Below are 17,022 nucleotides of genomic sequence, written 5' to 3' on the forward strand. Positions count from 1 at the left end.
TGCAAGCTGGCAAGGCCCTCCCACCTGCGGAGGTGTTCCTCCAGCCAGGGCTAAGCCAGGGGAGCCTTGTACCACCATTGCCTGTGCCAGGGCTTATATCAGAGATCTCCTCAGTCAACTCTTTCAGGGTTCTTGGGTCCAGGCCTGCTGATTTAAAAATGTTTATCCCTAGGAGATGTTGTTTCATATCCTCTTTGGTTACTAACAGACTGGAAAGTACTTCATCATCTTCATGTGACTGAGTACATCATCCTGCTCCTTTCCAAATACGGAACACAAATATTTATCCTTTTCTGCATCACTATCAACAGCGTTACCATCTCCATCGTGTAATGGGCCTATACCAGTGCTGGGATTTCTTTCATTTCTAACACAATTAGAAAACCTCCCACTTATTACCCTTAGCCCTGCCAGCCATGGATTTTTCCCTGATGTCTTCAGCTGCCTTTATCAATTTTCTACAAATCCTGATTTCTAATATCTATTAATTGCTATCTATTTCCCCTTCTCCCATATGTTATATATTGGTTTTTATTTCTAATTGCTGCCTTCACTTCGTCACTGAACCAGATGCAGTTTGCTGCCTCAGCAGAGATCTTGTTTAAGACTGCTTTGCTCTTATATAGCACCTGCCCTCTCAGGATCCCAAGCTCCTTTGCAAACACTGATGTGTTACACCCCTCAAACCTCTCTGAGGTTAGTTCGTATTTTCCTCATTTTTTTACAAAAAGGGGAAACTGAGGCAAAAAGCAGTGAGGTGACTTTCCCAAGATGGAGAGTGAGGTCAGAGGCTGGTGTAAAGCATAGGAGAAACATCTTCAAAAACTCCGAAGTGACTTACATAAATAAATCCCATTATATTTTTGAAAATGGGACCTAGGATACATCTAAAAGAACCCATGGGAGCCCATCTTAGAGCCCATGTCAACTGGCTCAAGCTCATGGGGCTCACGTTATGAGGCTCAAAATAACAGTCTAGATGTTCCCGCTCGGCTGAGCCCCAGGCTTTGAGGAGGACAGTTTCAGAGCCCAGGCTCCAGACGGAGCAGGGATGTCTACACTGCTATTTTTAACCCCCTAGCACAAGCCTGAGTCAATTGACCCAGGTTCTGGGACTCACTGCCATGGGAGGGGTTTTTGCAGTGGAGATGTACCCTTAGGCACCTAAGTCACTTAGGCACTTTTGAGAATGTTACATAGACCTGCTGATTTTGAGTCCTTAATCCCAAGAGACTCCTTCATCTAAACTGACAGGGCTGCAACACTCATGTTTTCTGCACAAGAACATTTCTCTTGCTCCTGGGGTGGGGTGCATGGGTGGGGGTGTGTCCATCTGTCCGTCCGTCCCCTCCAGGCACCAGTATTGACCCTCCAGGACAATGATGCTCAGACCCAGGCTCTTCAATGTGTCTCCTGAGACTCTTTGCAGCACGTGATATGAAAACACTGTGATTTAATTATTAACCAATCAGGAGGCTTTTACTATTTCATTAACCAATTATGCTATTAACTTGCACTAAGTTATTAACATATTTGCTGTCAGAATTATATATATAAACTAAATATTTCCCCTGCCAGACTGTTTACATATGAACACAGAGCACTATAATGAATGAAACAGTGAATCCACGCTCCTGTGACTCTTTTGGGCAATGTTGATCACTAATTTGGCTCCTGAAGGACTGAGGTCTCAGTATCACTGATCTAGGGTGTGACTTAGGAGCTCGCAAGGCAAAGGACTTTCAGGGCACAAAGCCAGGGGAGGAGGGAATCCACACCCTCTCCTGTCAAACCCACTGCTGAGCAGATGAAAGTGAAACTCACTTTGCGTCTGTTTCCCGGAGAAAAGACTCATGGCTCAGGCTGCTGCGAATCTGACTGAAGATCTCCAGAATGAAGCCACTTGTCCCATCTGCCTGGACGCTTTTAAAGACCCGGTGATCACAGAGTGCAGCCACAATTTCTGTGGGGCATGTATCCGCGAGTACTGCAAGGAATCATCGCGAAACGTCTCCTGTCCGCAGTGCAGGAAGACAATCCAGCCGAGAAACTTCAGGCCCAACAGGCAGCTGGCGAACATGGTGGAAATAGCTGTGCGGCTCGGTGTGGAAGCAGCAAAGAAAGCGCGGGAGATTGTGTGCAAGGAGCACAAGGAACCTCTGAAGCTCTTCTGCGAACGAGACCAGAGCCCGATCTGCCTGGTCTGCAGGGAGTCCCGGGGGCACAGGGACCACGCTGTGGTGCCCATAGAGGAGGCAGCGCAGGCCTACAAGGTAGGAAACCTGACACGGGGAGATGTCTGTGAAGAGACGCTGGCCGGGCTCAGCCCAAGTCACTGGGAGTTTTGCCATTGAATTGGGGGAGGGGCAGAAGCTGATTCCAGTAAGCGAGGCAGGTCAGGGGAAGGTCAGACTCTCTGCCCCCCACCCCACCCCACCCCGGCCTGGGAACTCCCTGCCCATCGTGCCCTGTGACCCCCAGCTCCCCACTCCCCCCCCCCCACTCACTGCCCATCGTGAACCCCCAGCTCCCCTCCCCCAGAACTCACTGCCCATCGTGAATCCCCAGCTCCCCCTCCCCGGAACTCACTGCCCATCGTGAACCCCCAGCTCCCCACTCCCCCCCCAGAACTCACTGCCCATCGTGAATCCCCAGCTCCCCACTCCCCCCCCAACTCACTGCCCATCGTGAACCCCCAGCTCCTCACTCCCCCCCCTGGAACTCACTGCCCATCGTGAATCCCCAGCTCCCCACTCCCCCCCCAACTCACTGCCCATCCTGCCCTATACCCCCCAGCTGCCCCCTCCCGCCCCAGGGACACTGCCTGTCCTGCTGAGAAGTCCGAGGAGAGGTCAGCACAGAAATGGACGCTGTAGGAGCAGACAATTTTGGATCTGGCTCACTGATCCTGCTGCTTGTCTTCTAACCCCTTCTCGCTCAGGTTCTGGCTTGAGTCTTCTACTCATTGAGGCTCTTCTTGGACTAGTTTGTAAACTGTGAATGCTGGTAGTGCTGGGGGAAAAGTGCTATCGGCACAGCTGTGTGTCACGTAGGGAAATTCACAAACAAAACCTTTCTTAGGGTTTGTAAGGGTGACAGTATATTTCAGTGGAATTTACCTGCCACTCAGAAAATGCATAGAAGAGCTAGGTATTGTTGTTCGTTCATTGTGATTTTATTGATTATACTCTCAATAGGGTTCTTCTCCCTCAAAAACTCAGCAGTAACTAGTTGAAGCATGAAGATGCCTCATTCATGCCACATATTCCTTCTTCACTTGCAGTCACCCCATGCAAGTTACACTGTAGCTAGTCTTCCAACATTTGCAACAAAAGGGATAACAATAGGTAACATTGTAAGTGTTTCTTATCTGGAGGATTCAAACTTTAAAACTGCGACTTACATTGGTTTTAAACTTCTCCTACTGACTCTTGCAAATCTCCACCAGACTAAAAGTATGACTGAGAGTACAATGAATTTGACATGCCAATAACTCTATTGATCCATTTTATTAATGTAAAAACAAGTGTTTGTCTTTTCAAACACCTCCTCGCTCACTCAGCCCCCAGATAGCGGCAGGCACTTCTCGGTAAGATCCACAAAACATCTTTGGAGTTTCCATGTCAAACATTTTAGAAATATTATTGGCCAAAAAGTTAGGATTTTTTGTTCAACAAGTAAACTGAAGTTTCAGACAATAATTGTAAAACTCTTTGCCTGAGTTGTTTGGCTCCTTTTGGGGGATGTTAGAGGAGGACTTGAAAACTGGACTTGTAAGGGGGAGCTGGCCTTAACTATAGAGCTGCTACTGTTGCTCCATAAGGGAGTTTTGCACGTGTGTAGAGCTGATGTAACCACCCATAATACTGCTGCATACTGTGTGAAATAAAACATGGACATCATCGAATCCACTTTTCATTCCAGGAAAAGCTTCAGAGCAATTTGTGTTTCTTACAAAAAGAGAGAGAAGAATTTGAACCGTATGGAGAAGAGAGAAGCGACGAGCTGCTGGTATCTATCTACCTACCTGTTTATATGGGCCTCATCGCAGCAGTGCTAGAGCACTCACTGGCTGTTCACATGACAAGTGGGTTCGCACCAGGCCATTGACAACACCGCCACTACCCTGCAGTTTCAAACAGTTCACTAGGGAACTATCGGGCAGGGTCACAGGGCCAGTTACTGCACACAGGCTGGTAGATTTACACCTGAGCCTGCCGTGCACTAACCCGACGTATAGACACGGCCTTAGTAACATGGCAGTAATATGGGCCTGTTTTGCACTTGGCTGTTGCGTGAGCAGACAGTGCGGACTACACCCCCTCGTGAGTAACATGCCGCTCTGTCTGGGGTCCATGGAGCTGGCAGAGCTATTCATTGCAAACAGTGTTGGTTACAGCTGTATTCTCCTTCTGGTTAGCAGATCACTTCCCAGCTGATCTTGATCTTCTACTAATGTATCTGTTATTCCCTCCATCCTCTCCCACTGTCTCCACATCCCTTTTAACCTCCACTTTCTACTGCTACTGCTCATTCTCCTTTACCCTCACTGCCCTCTTTTCCCCCCACAAATCTACATCTCCTTTCCACTGCTTCTGCCTCGCCTTTGGTGATATCTGCCCTAACGCAGGTCCTCCCTCCATCCCCACACTCCCTGCCTCCCACCTCCATCCCCGTCACCACCTCTGTCCCTCTGGATCTTCTCTTTCAATCTCAGCCCCCATTCACAACCTCCCTCTTTTCCTTCTCTCGCTCTCCCTGGAAGGCTCACTCCATCTCCAAAAAGGTCGGTTTGCCGTGACCTCGTCATCTCCTGGCACCCACATAAAATCAGATGTCTCTTTAATAGACACTTTCCTCCATGGTGGCCTCCTGTACTCTCAACCACTGCCCCCCCCCCCAACCACTGGCCACCTTCTTTGACTTTGAGTCCTGGCTCTTCCTGTCTTCACAATCCCCACCCTCACCCTTGGGGACTTCAGCTTCCATACTGATGTCCAGCCCAATCTCTTAGCCTCCCCCTCCTCTTCTCCTTTGACCTTCAGCCCTATTTTGGATCTCCTTTTTGACAAAATGGCCATGCATTTGACCTTGTCTTCTCTAAACACTGCTTCCTCCCTAACCTCTCAGCTCCATTTCTTCTGTCCTGCCACCACCTCATCTCCTTCAACAACATGCACCAGGTCCTCTTGTCATCTCCAGTGGCTTCTCTACCACTCTTCCTCCTGTCTTCTCCACTGGCTCAGTTATGATTTACTCCACTTCTCAATCTCCTATCCCCTAGACTCTTTTGTCCTTCTTTCTCACTGTGAGGTTTATTCTTCCAAGCCCCAACTCTGTCTCACCTGCCACATCCATACACACAAGGATTTATGGAGAGTGAAAAGACTCCACCTGTAATACCAACATGCCTCTCCCCTCTTTATATCTGTTCCCTGCAGAGACAGACAGAATTGGAGAGACGGAAGATTTTGTCGGAATTTGAGCAATTGCATGAGTTTTTGAGTGAACAACAGTGCCTTCTTCTGGCGCAGCTGGAAATGCTAGATGAGGAGATTTTAAAGAGGCGGCATGAATATGTTACCAAAGTGTCAGAGAAAAAGTTACTACTCAACGAACTGATCAGTGAGATACAAAGGAAATGTTCCCAGCCAGCGACAGAATTCCTTAAGGTGAGGCTGCACTGTACATACCCTGTGCAAAGAGGAAAGACTCCTGAGATATTGAAGCCCAGCTATGGGATACTGGAGTCCAGGACTCAGAGCTCATGGTATAACTGAAATACTGACTGTAAAATTGAAACACTGAACTATACGGTGTCAGTGCATCTCTGGATTATATGTAAACAGAGGCAGCGTTTCTTCCTCTGAATGATCTTGAATAGAAATAGAGGAAAAATTACCCATGAGGAGAAACTCCAAACAGTCTCTGGGGCTTCAGAAAGTATGTGGTGTCCAAAAGGTTAATGTTTAACTATTTAATTCCCACCTGGGCTGTCACCTGGGAACTGGCTCATTTCCTGGGTTCAGAGAAAGCCAGTAGGTCTCTATGTAGGCAGGCATGAAGGGAAGATTTCTGGCTGCTGGGAGATGGGTCAGGTCAGGACTTGTAGGAGGAACCAATCCCACCGTTTGAGGAAGTCCCCTGGCCTTCACTTCCAACCAGAGCAGGGACACAGAGCACTTCGGTATCTGAGGCTGACTGTGGAGAAGAATTGGGAAGGAGCCCAGAGAGGCTGCATGCAGGGAGGTGGCATCAATGATGTCATGACTGAAAGAGAGGGTGAGCGCAAGGCTTCTGTGCTTCTTGATGTATGAGGCGGGGGAAGAGGTGGGTGGTCCTACATCACTTGCCGCAAGAGGCTGGAATGGTTGGAGGAGTCTTATCTTGATGAGGTGGGAAGAGGCAGGGAAAGAGGTGCTATGGAGATGAGAAGATGAGGGAGCCATCCTTGGGAATCAAATAAAGCCTCCCTTTTACTTCTGACTTTGGTGCTGATCCTGCAGTGAAACTCATGCAGGCAGACCCCTTCGCCTTCATAGAGTCCCACTGATGGGCAGGCATCTGCCCACGTGGAGTCAATTGTAGGATGGGGGCCTAAGTTACCAGAAATTTAATGTTCCCCATTGTGGAGACCTGCAGATGAGACTCAAACTGCAAACACAGATTCATCCCCCCAGCAGAAAACATGCTGGGCTGGATTCACCAGCATAGCCCCATTGACTTGCCCTGGAATAGCGGGGAGCCGCAGTCAACCCTCCTTTCTTGTGGCACATGACCTGAGCATCTGTTTTCTTTCCCTCCTAGGACGTTGGCAGCACCTTGAGCAGGTATCTTCTGGGCTCATTCCCGTTCTCCCTCCCACCATAGTGTGCTCAGAAAAGTCTTGGAAACAGTCCTGAAGACCCAGCTTCCCAGCATGCAGCAGCTGTGGGATGTTTTGTATTTAATATATGTCACTGGTACAAAGGGGCTGAGTTTTGGTTGCCAGGGGAATGGTACTTTGATAAAATCTCAACTTTTTTTTTTGTTTAATTTTACATATTTAAAATAATACTAAATGGCTCCTCTGCATTTGGTGAAACAGAGCAGTGTCAGGCAAGTCCCCTATAGCCAGCTGAAGTCAGTGAGAGTTGTGGCTGCTCAGCAGCTCCAAAAAATCAGGCTTTCAGCCTCTAAGTACCTCTCTTTCTCCTAGTGTAAAATGAGGTGTTAACTCCCCTGTGGACAGGGCACTAAACCAGGCATTGGGAGAGCCGAGTTCTAGTCCTAGCTCTGCTACTGACCTGCTGGGTGACCTGGGGCAGTCACTTCCCCTCCCTGTGCTTTTGTCTAGTTAAGACTATAAACCCTTCAGGAAAGGGATTCTCTCTTTCTGTGAGATTGTGCTGCTTCCAACCCAAAGAGGCCCTGATTTTATCTGGACACCTCCGTAATCTGACTAACAATGATAGTTCAAAGGGGGGCAGTAAGGTTCTCATTTGTACTTGCTAACCAGTATAATTGCTGCCCTTCCTATTTCTATAATTGCCATGCGGATTAGATGCCTTGTCCCTGTTAGAGTGTTGATGGGCTCAACAGGCTGAGGTCTTTATTCTTTCTGGGCAGGTGGCGAGTTCAGGATTAGATAGCTGGGTGAATGCTCTCAGGGTGTGTCTACACGACAAGCGCTGCTGCAGCACTGCTGGAGCATAGACACTGACTAAAGCAACGCAAGAGGGTTTCCATCACTGTAGTAAATTCAGCCCCTCATGAGGTGGTAGCGAGGTTGATGGAAGAATTCTTCCATCGATCTCACTGCATCCCCAGTGGGGGTTAGGTCAACCTAACTGCATTGCACAGAGCGTGAAATTTTTCACAGCCCTGAGTGATGAAGGTAGATTGCCCTAAGTTTTAGGTGTAGACCAGACCCCAGGATATGTGTGGTTTCCTAGGTGCGAGTGTGTGAAGGTCCCAACTCCAGAGCCCGTTTCTCCTGTGCTGAAGAAGAGAGTCAGCGACTTCTCTGAAAATAATAACCTTGTCACAGGGGTGCTGGCCGTGTTCAAAGGTAAAACAAAGTGACCTTGTGGGTGATGTCTCCAGTCCTGTCTCCCCAGGGACCCATTGTGTCTCCTACCCCATTCTCTGGTTCATGGTGCCCCATATGCTGTTGCTCCTTTGCCTCTGTCCCCCTCCCCCATCTCACTCTTTCTCATCTGTTTTTTGTCATTATGGGTCCTCACCACATATCTCACTGGACCTTAGCTTTCTTCCTCACCACTTCTGAACCATCTTCAGCTACAAAATCTCTGCCAGCTGATTCCTTGTACAGAAGTGTGTCTGCCATTGGTTCTACTCTGTCATGTCTTGCTGGCACCTATGAGTCTCCATCCACTCCTGAGTCCTGTGAAGTCTCACTGCAGCCAGTGCAAAGGGTTCTGGGAACTAAATGTGTTTGCTGTACATGAAGGGGCAGAGAGGGGGATCCACAAGTTTGGGAGGTGATATAACAGAGCACTCGGCGGGAGCTGGGAGGAAGGGAGCCATGGGGTGTACTTGGGGAGGAGGGTTGTTCCAAATTTTGGCTTCCGTCTCCTCTAACTAGAGACAATCATGCTACTACCACAGTGCTACAAAGACCAGCAGGAAAAGACACACTAGGGATTGTCACACCAGCCAGAGTGACCATGGGTGATGGCATCACACCAGGCACCAGGTAGCGAAGTTCGAAAATCTGGCTCAGTCCTGCAAATCCATGAATCTCTGGAGTGACCACACAGATGGCCCCAGGTAGGGTCATGGCATGTGTCCTTTTGCATATCTCTGGAAAGTTAGAGAACCCGGTGTGCTGGGGTGATTTCGTCCTTCCTGGTGACATGGCTGAAGGGTGTGCAATGCCATTGTTGGATATGATGAACGACTGACGGGAGGCCAGATCGGTGTGAGATTGTGACATTTTGCACAAATTCAAACCACTTTATACTCAGGATTTGGCACTGATAGCACATCTGGAATAGTGCTATGAGAACTGGTATGCATGAGATCTCATCCCTCTCCTGTCTCCTTTTTCTTCATCTAGAGAATCTGCGAGCTCAGCTGGATAAAGAGAAAGGTACGTTTCTGTCACTGCTGGGAACAAATAAGAGGCAAAGTTTTTCTAAAATGAGGAGCTAGAACGGTACTTCTCCATTGCAGAGATGGGCATAGGCCACAAGGTCTGGATGTGGATTTAGAACACAGCAAACTGGCGAGAGCTCAGATCTGGGTTGTGATTAGGCCTGTTATAGAAATATATGCCCAGCATTGTCCTGTGACAATGGTAAAGAATCCCGGAAAGCTGCTGTCTTCTAACACTGAACAGGAACCATTATTCAGAACAGTATAAACTCTAAAGCTACACCGTCCCGCTCTGCTTCTCCCTTCTGGCTCAGGTTCAGCAAGGTATTAAACACGTGTAACTTTAACAGGACAATGTAGGTGGCTGAAGTTACGCACGTGCTTAAGCACTTCGTTGAACTCGGCTCTTAAAGAAACAACTCACATATCCTCAAAGGCACTTTTGGATTGGGATCCAGATTCATAATGTAAACAAAGTTCAAGGGTGCTCTGATCCACAGTTTTGGTTCAGACCATCTCTGCTCCCTCTGGATTTTCTGGGAGAAGAGGCCGCTGAAACCAAAGAGAGGTTTTCACCATTAGAAGAGATTGTCTCCACCAGCTATATGAACCCTGAAGGCATGCAGGTGCCATCCTGTGACTGTGTTAGTTGTTGCTGGAATGGTGGTTTAAAAGGAGGGGCTGAGGAACCGTAAGTGTAATGATAAGTACGAAATAGGACTGAGGTGAAAGGGCTGGATTATATAAACATAAGATGGCCAAGTGATGGCAGCCCAATGAGAAGGGGGTCACTACTTTATAGAAACTACCTTGGAGTTAGCGGCGGCTGAGTTTTATTAAGACTGACTGTAAGCCCTGGCTCCTCTATACCTGTGGGCTTTAGTGCAAGCTGCTAACCTGAGGTACCAGCTCAGTTGCCACATCTTCACTGCTGTTGTAACCCATGAGCTCATGCAGGTTAGCTAACCCGAGTTAAGAACAGACCTCTTTTTGTAATCCTAAGAACTGTTACCTTTGCTGACACCTTAGTATTTACGCCCTGGCCACAGTAGAACTGAAACCGCTGTAGCAGCAACAGTGTTTTTTAAACATGATGTTCTACCATCTTCTCCTAAACCAGAGTAGATAAGGATCTACATCCCCTATAGTCTATGGAGAGGTGTATACTAGTCCAGTTAGAAATAGAAATAGGCCTGATCTGGATATGCGACACCCTTAAATTAAAAAATATTTGGAGCCAGAGGTTTGGTTAAGGCCATGGCAGCAACAGGAGACAGCCCCAGAATTTAGATCTAGGTTGGGATTTTTAACATCTCCCTCCATTACCACCCCAAAAAAGCCAGGGATACTGGCATATCCCTGCTTATAAAAATCCCTGTCCACGCTGGTCAAGGAAATGGTGCTTCCGCTGAACTGTCGCTAGCACAGCTTCCACCATTACGGCATAAAAACATGCTTCTCTCCAGAAAAGCATAGCACAGAAAGTCATTGGGGAGCTCACTGCACCTGTGTCTCTCACTGCCACGTCAGGGTTGAAACAGAACTTGAGACGAGTCCCATGTGCCTCCGGGCTATGGGGTAACAAGTAGAATCCAAAGTGGACTGGAAATGGTCCAACGTACAATCAGCTGAAGCTAAAGCCAATTGCAGTCATGGGGTTAAATCCTAGCTCTGCTGAAGTCAATGGCAAAACTCCCATTAGTTTCAATGGGTCCAGGATTTCATCCCTGTGGTTTTATTTATGGGTGGTGAATATAAGAGGCCAGGGAAGGCTAAGCCTCCCCAAACAGGATTCAGTGCACTTCCCTCTGCAGGTGCAGTGGCTGCCGTCTTTGGAGCATCGCCACTGCCGAAAGGGCGCCTGGGCCATAACCCCACTCGTGCTCCGCCCCGAGGCTCCACTCCTGCTCGTCCTCGTCCCCTGTTGCCCCACCCACGCTGCTCCTCTTCCTCCCGAGGTCCCGCCTCTTCCCGCGAGGACCCTGCCGATGGTGCCTTTCTGCCGCCTCCCCCGAGGCTCCCTCACCGCTCCTCTGCAGGCAGGGGAGGCCCCAGGGGAGGGGCTGAAGAGGTGCGAGCAGCGGGTGGGGGAGGCCTCAGAGGAGGGGGCAAAGAGGCAGGGATCTCGGGGGAGGGGGCCGAGTGGGGGCGGGACCTGGGGCAAAGGGAGGTGGAGTGTTGGCGGGGCCTCAGGGGGGAGGAGGCTGAGCAGGGATTGGCCTTGGGGCAGAGCAGGGGGCGGGGCCATGGTCTGGGTGTCAGTGGCCCCTCTCATTTCTGGTGCTCACACCTAGCCTCCCCAAATGCGTGAGTCACATGCCACCCATGTTTTTATTCCTGATTTAGCTCCCGTGGAAGGAGTCTTTCCTGTTCTTGGCTCAGACCATGAATATTCCTCCTGCCTTCCCCACTCCATTTAATTCTGGAGGAAGGAGATTCACTGATTTGCTCCAGAACTGACCTAGAAATGGGTTCTGCCTCTCTCTGATTGTCTCTCTCTCTCTCTGCATCATTCTCTAGTCAACGTGACTCTGGATCCGGAAACAGCAAATCCCCACCTCATCCTGTCAGAGGATGGGAAAAGTGTGAGACTCGGAGCGGGGCGGCTGGATGTGCCTGCCAATCCCAAGAGGTTCATGTCAAGCCCCTGTGTCCTGGGCTCTGAGGGATTCACAACAGGGAGACACTATTGGGAGCTGGAGGTTGGAGATGGGGATGGCTGGGCTGTGGGGGCTGCCAGAGAGTCTGTGGAGAGAAACAGGAAGTCAACGCTTCAGACGGAAGGGATCTGGGCTGTCCGTCTGGGCTGGGATCGTCAATACACAGCTCTCACTTTTCCCCCAACCCCTCTCTTACTGGACGAGAAGCCCAGGAAGATCCGAGTTCACTTGGACTACGAAGAGGGGCAAGTGACCTTTTACAACGCAGAGAACATGGCCCAAATCTTCAATTTCTCTGCCTCTTTCAATGAGAAAATCTTCCCTTACTTCTGGCTCTGGTCCCCAGAATCATGTATCCAGATGTGTCCCTGATGGTATCAAGCTTCTTATAGTGGCTCTCACATGAGAACTCCTGCACACTTGACTGCAGCTGGAGAAAGAGAGGATTCATTAAAATAACCCTAACTAACCAAACGCTCAGAAATTATCTGCTTGTATTTCTCATTGCAGTAAGTTCATCTGCACTCATTACCCAGAGCCTTGGGCTGGATCATCTCCTTTGTGTATTGCCATCAAACTGTGGTGTCTACTGGATGTTCTGTACTGCCCCTTTAAGTGTCGATGCCAGGTTTTCACCACTAACTTCATAGCTTCACTCTGCTAGCACACTTCTGTCAGTCAGGGGTGTGATGAGGTGTAATTTGTGACCCACAAAGCTGTGCTGGCAAAAGCCCCTAGTGTAAATGCAGCTATACTTTCAAATGTGCACTTTTACCACTATAGGTAAGGCTAAGATGTTGTCACGGTTATTTTTAGTAAAAGACAGGACAGGTCTCGGGCAATAAACAAAAATTTACATTAAAAATAACGGTGACAACATGGAACTGAGCCGGAGCCCTGCTGCGGGAGAGGAGGGATGGAGGTCCAGCACCCACTGTGGCTGACAGCTCTGGGGTCCCCCCAGTGGCTGAAAGCTGCATGGCCCCCACCTCCTGTGGCAGCTGAGAGCTCCAGGGGCCCCCTGTAGCAGCTGAAAGCTACAGAGGCCCCTGCTGGCTGACAGTTCCAGCCCCGCCATCCCCTGGTTGAAACAGAAAATGTCACGGATTCCGTGATTTCCGTGACCTAATTTAGCTTTAACTATAGGTTATGTCTCTTGGAAGGGGTACAGTCACCTATGCCAACCAAAGCACAGTTTTGCCAGTATAAGCTGTCCATACTAGGCGCGCTTTGCTGGTATAATACACCGGTATTCTTACGCCAGCAAAGCCTTCCAAGTGGGATCCTGGCCTAAGAGCTCTGCCCTTTTGCAGTGACAGCAGCCATTTTGTCCCTAGAATTGCTGCAGCCTGTTACAAGAGAGAGACAGACAAACTTAATTCCTACTGCGAGGCGGTTGCAAATCCTGTTTCTAGGGCAATCTGTGAGAGGGGTTCTGAGCCTTCGTGATTTACATCTATTTGAGACCTTGGGCAAGTTACCTGCAACAATGTTTTTTCTAAAAAAAAAAGGTTGAGTAAAACAAAAAATTAACAGAGTTCTAAAGGGAGTGAATAAAAATCCCTTCCCTTCTGAATTAATCTTTCCTTTCCTTTCTTTAGTATCATAAATCTTGTAGTTCTCCAGTCAGCCATAGAGTCTCCCAGGGTAAAGACCTAAATTTCTGATGTAGAAGAAAACTTTGCTGGCCTACTATATACATCATAAAGATGCACAATCAAAAGGGCACAAGCCCAGTATTTTTTCTTTGCGTGGAAGGAGTTAAAGTAAGGTGTGCTAAGTCAGTGGTACTTCAATGAACAGGAATGGTGGATTTAAAAAAAAAAGTGCTGGTTTCCACAAATCAAGAACAGCCATGAGGTGCTGATCAGTGAGCAGGGATCAGAGTAATCACCTTCTCATTGGGCTGCCATCACTTGGCCATCTTATGTTTATAATCCAGCCCTTTCACCTCAGTAATCACTAGATCCGGGCTCAGTAGGTAAGAGTCAGGCCAGAGTTGGAGATCAGAGATAGTTACTAGACTGGAATCAGAAGTGTTAGGGGCAGAAAATGGAGATCAGCAAGCGAGGTCAGGTCAAGAGTCACAGCAATCCAGAAGTCTGCCTGGTTGCCCAGACAACTTCCTGGGGCACTTCCCAGGGTTGAACAGTGAGCATGGGCCCATCAGAAGGCCACAGGGTGCTGTCGCTCTGGTCCTTTTGGGCAGTACTTCTGCTGCACCTCATCTGCACAGTGCTTCTTGGATATAATGCTGCATGGCCTCCCAGCGGCGATGTGGGAACATCAGCTGTCCCAGGTTCTAGTCCCATGGATCCTTACGTAATGATTCAGCAGGTGGTACTCCCTCCTTGGGGACAGTACCGAACCAATGGAATGTCTGAGAGTGAGTCCAAATTCTCCTTGCAAACTGTGCATCTGGAGCTCGTCTGTCAGCCCTTTGAATTGAAAATGCTTTGAACAAATCAAGCTACTTTCATTCAGTTCCCCATCATCAGTGACATGGGCCTGTGGCATCTGCAAAGGGGTGAGGCTGTATATCTAAAGGTCTATACTAGAAACTTACATCGGTATAACTACATCACTCCAGGGTGTGAAAAATCCTTTCTCCTGAGCAACATAGTTACATCAGCCTAACCCGCAGTGTACACAGCGCTACACCAGAGAATTCTCCTGTCGACATAGCTACCACCTCTCGGGGAAGTGGATTAACTCTCCCAACTGGAGAAGCTTTTCTTTATTTCATTTTACAGATACACCAAACCTGTGGAAAAAAACACAGAAATTGGGCTTCTTTTTGGCTTAATTGGCTTGTGAGTTTCTTGTTGGCTAGTTTTTGGCTTGTTGCTTGTTGTAGCTTGTTGCTTCTTTTTTTTTAATCGGCTCCTGGCAAGCAGGGGCAAGGGGCAACAGGGGCAAGGGGGGAGAGAGTCAGGGGTGCACAGGGGGCCCACCACAGTCCCAGGCTGCACGCTGGGGGGGGGATCTAGTCACATACAGTGTTGGGGTTCTTAGGGATTGGCTTGTGTTCGCCTTGTTTTTAAATGGGATTAGCTTGATTTTTGGCTTATTGTGAAAGTCGGGGGGCTTATTTACCGTGTGAAAATTGGCAACTGTGTTTACTTTGTGTATTTTGTTTGAAAGTGCCATCTAGTGGCTGATGTGGGTAATTGTAGCTCTTGGATCACAAGGAAGTCATTGAGGATGCTCAGCACCTTGCAGGCTCAGGCTTTATGCTCTAGAGAACAGTGGCTCTCAACCTTTCCAGACGACCGTACCCCTCTCAGGAGTCTGATTTGTCTTGCCTACCCTCAAGTTTCACCTCACTTAAAAACCACTTGCTCACAAAATAAGACATAAAAATACAAAAGGGTCACAGGACATTACTGAAAAATTGCTGATGTTCTCATTTTTACCATCCAATTATAAAATAAATCAATTGGAATATAAATATTGTACTTACATTTCAGTGTCTAGTATATAGAGCAGGATAAACAAGTCATTGTCTGTATGAAATTTTAGTTTGTACTGACTTTGCTAGTGCTTTTTATGTAGCCAGTTGTAAAAACTAGGCAAATATCTATGACTTGATGTACTCCTGGGAAGATCTCTGCGTCCTCCCAGGGGTACAGGTACCCCTGGTTAAGAACCACTGCTCTAGAAATTCTGAGAGCAGTCAGACTTTTTCATGGGAAATTTTAAAAAATTACACCACCTATTGTACTGTACACCACTTACTGTACAGAGTGATTGCGGTCACCATAGTAAGACTGGAATGAGAGCCTGAGAGGAATCAGAGAGCCACGCTGATGATCATTGATAGGGAGATTTTGGCCATTTGTTTTCCCCCTTCTTAGGTACATAGACATCCAAGAAAGTCATGGGCTTTCCCAGCCTAGTTAGGACCTGGGCAATGACAGACTGTGCAGTGTAAGGAACCTGGTTCTTCATGACCCCAGTCATTTACCCCATTAGGTGGAAAATAAGTCCTGTTTGTCCAGGTATCGAAAGACAGTGGTTCAGGTCTTGGATTTCTCAGTCATGGATGCAAAAGAGAACCAACTGGACAGACACACAGGGACAGACACTCACACACTAAAGCCACAATTCCAGAAACTCCATTTCACATAACACAAGAACTAGGGGTTACCTGATTAAATTAATCAAGCAACCTCTCACCCATGTGAATGCACATGTGCACACTGAGATTCTACTGCTATCAGATGCTCGCCTTACACTGTGTGTACCTGTAGCTCATCTCTAGCTGGGCAGGGTTGGGAAGCACCAGTCCTGGCAGTTCTCCCGGCAGTCAGAACAGTAGGGGAGATTCCAGAAATGTTGCTCCCATTTGGGTTCAGCCTGTCCACATGTTTCCTACATGCATTTGATCTCTGGCTGTCATTCCAGGAATTACCATATAAAATAGGGGGCGGGGGAAGAGGCATAAATAGCATACATCTTATCTTCTGTGAGTGCACTAGAATCCAGGGGGTGAGGGTACACAGATTGCTGATAGCCAACTTTGGCTCCCTCTCCCCTTCTATTCTCTGCAAGCTGCACTGAGTTTGGTGCAGCTCAGAATCAGGACCAAAATTTTCCGCTCCTTATATGCAATGACTTTTTCTTTTTTTTTAGGTGCTGATCATTTCCCTTTAGCAAATGTTTCCCAAAGGCAAGTGCCACACTGCACTCGTTTATTGTTCTGGCAAAGGTCTGACTTTGATCAGAAATGACAGAGAAAACTTAACAGCTGTGGATGTGGGCTCCCAGTTCCAAAAGCCCAAGTGCACACTTTCATTAGTGAACAGTGTTTGTATTGTACATCACCACTGTGAGGTGTGATGCTATGGCAGAAGTATCACAAGCTCCCAATGTGCTTCCCTGATTCATGGGCACCAGCCTCAAAGCTCCCTTACAGTATTGCGAACCCCAAATGTTTAAAAATCATGAGTCAGGTGTCCAAAACCCAGGAGTTTAAAGAAATAAAATAAAACATGGGCTCTTTTTAGTCCAGTGTTTTACCCTTTAGTTATGTACTTGAGTCACGTTTTGAGGCTTTCCTCTGTAACCTGGAGGGCTAACAATATACTTTCATTTTGTTTTTAATGAAAGCAGAGATAAAAACTAAGTATGATTATATTAGTCTAACTTTATCACATGCCTCCAGGAGCTGGGGCTTTAAAGAAAAACACCAAATGTCATGAGACTTGTGCATAGGTGCTGGAATTAGGGGCACTGCCACACTTCCTGTCTTGAAGTAGTA

General features: G+C 48.0%; 1 protein-coding gene across 1 annotated transcript; it reads left to right on the forward strand.

Moving 5' to 3' along the window:
• Positions 1-1,567: 1,567 nt before the first annotated feature.
• On the forward strand, positions 1,568-13,813 carry LOC120399373 (E3 ubiquitin-protein ligase TRIM39-like). Its single transcript, XM_039527570.1, has 7 exons — positions 1,568-2,273; positions 3,925-4,011; positions 5,442-5,672; positions 6,808-6,830; positions 7,935-8,050; positions 9,062-9,094; positions 11,620-13,813. The coding sequence occupies exons 1-7, from the start codon at positions 1,854-1,856 to the stop codon at positions 12,129-12,131; spliced, it is 1,422 nt and encodes a 473-aa protein (XP_039383504.1). The 5' UTR covers positions 1,568-1,853; the 3' UTR covers positions 12,132-13,813.
• Positions 13,814-17,022: the final 3,209 nt, after the last annotated feature.

The sequence above is a fragment of the Mauremys reevesii genome, linkage group 2, assembly GCF_016161935.1.
Source record: "Mauremys reevesii isolate NIE-2019 linkage group 2, ASM1616193v1, whole genome shotgun sequence".
Taxonomy (NCBI): domain Eukaryota; kingdom Metazoa; phylum Chordata; order Testudines; family Geoemydidae; genus Mauremys; species Mauremys reevesii.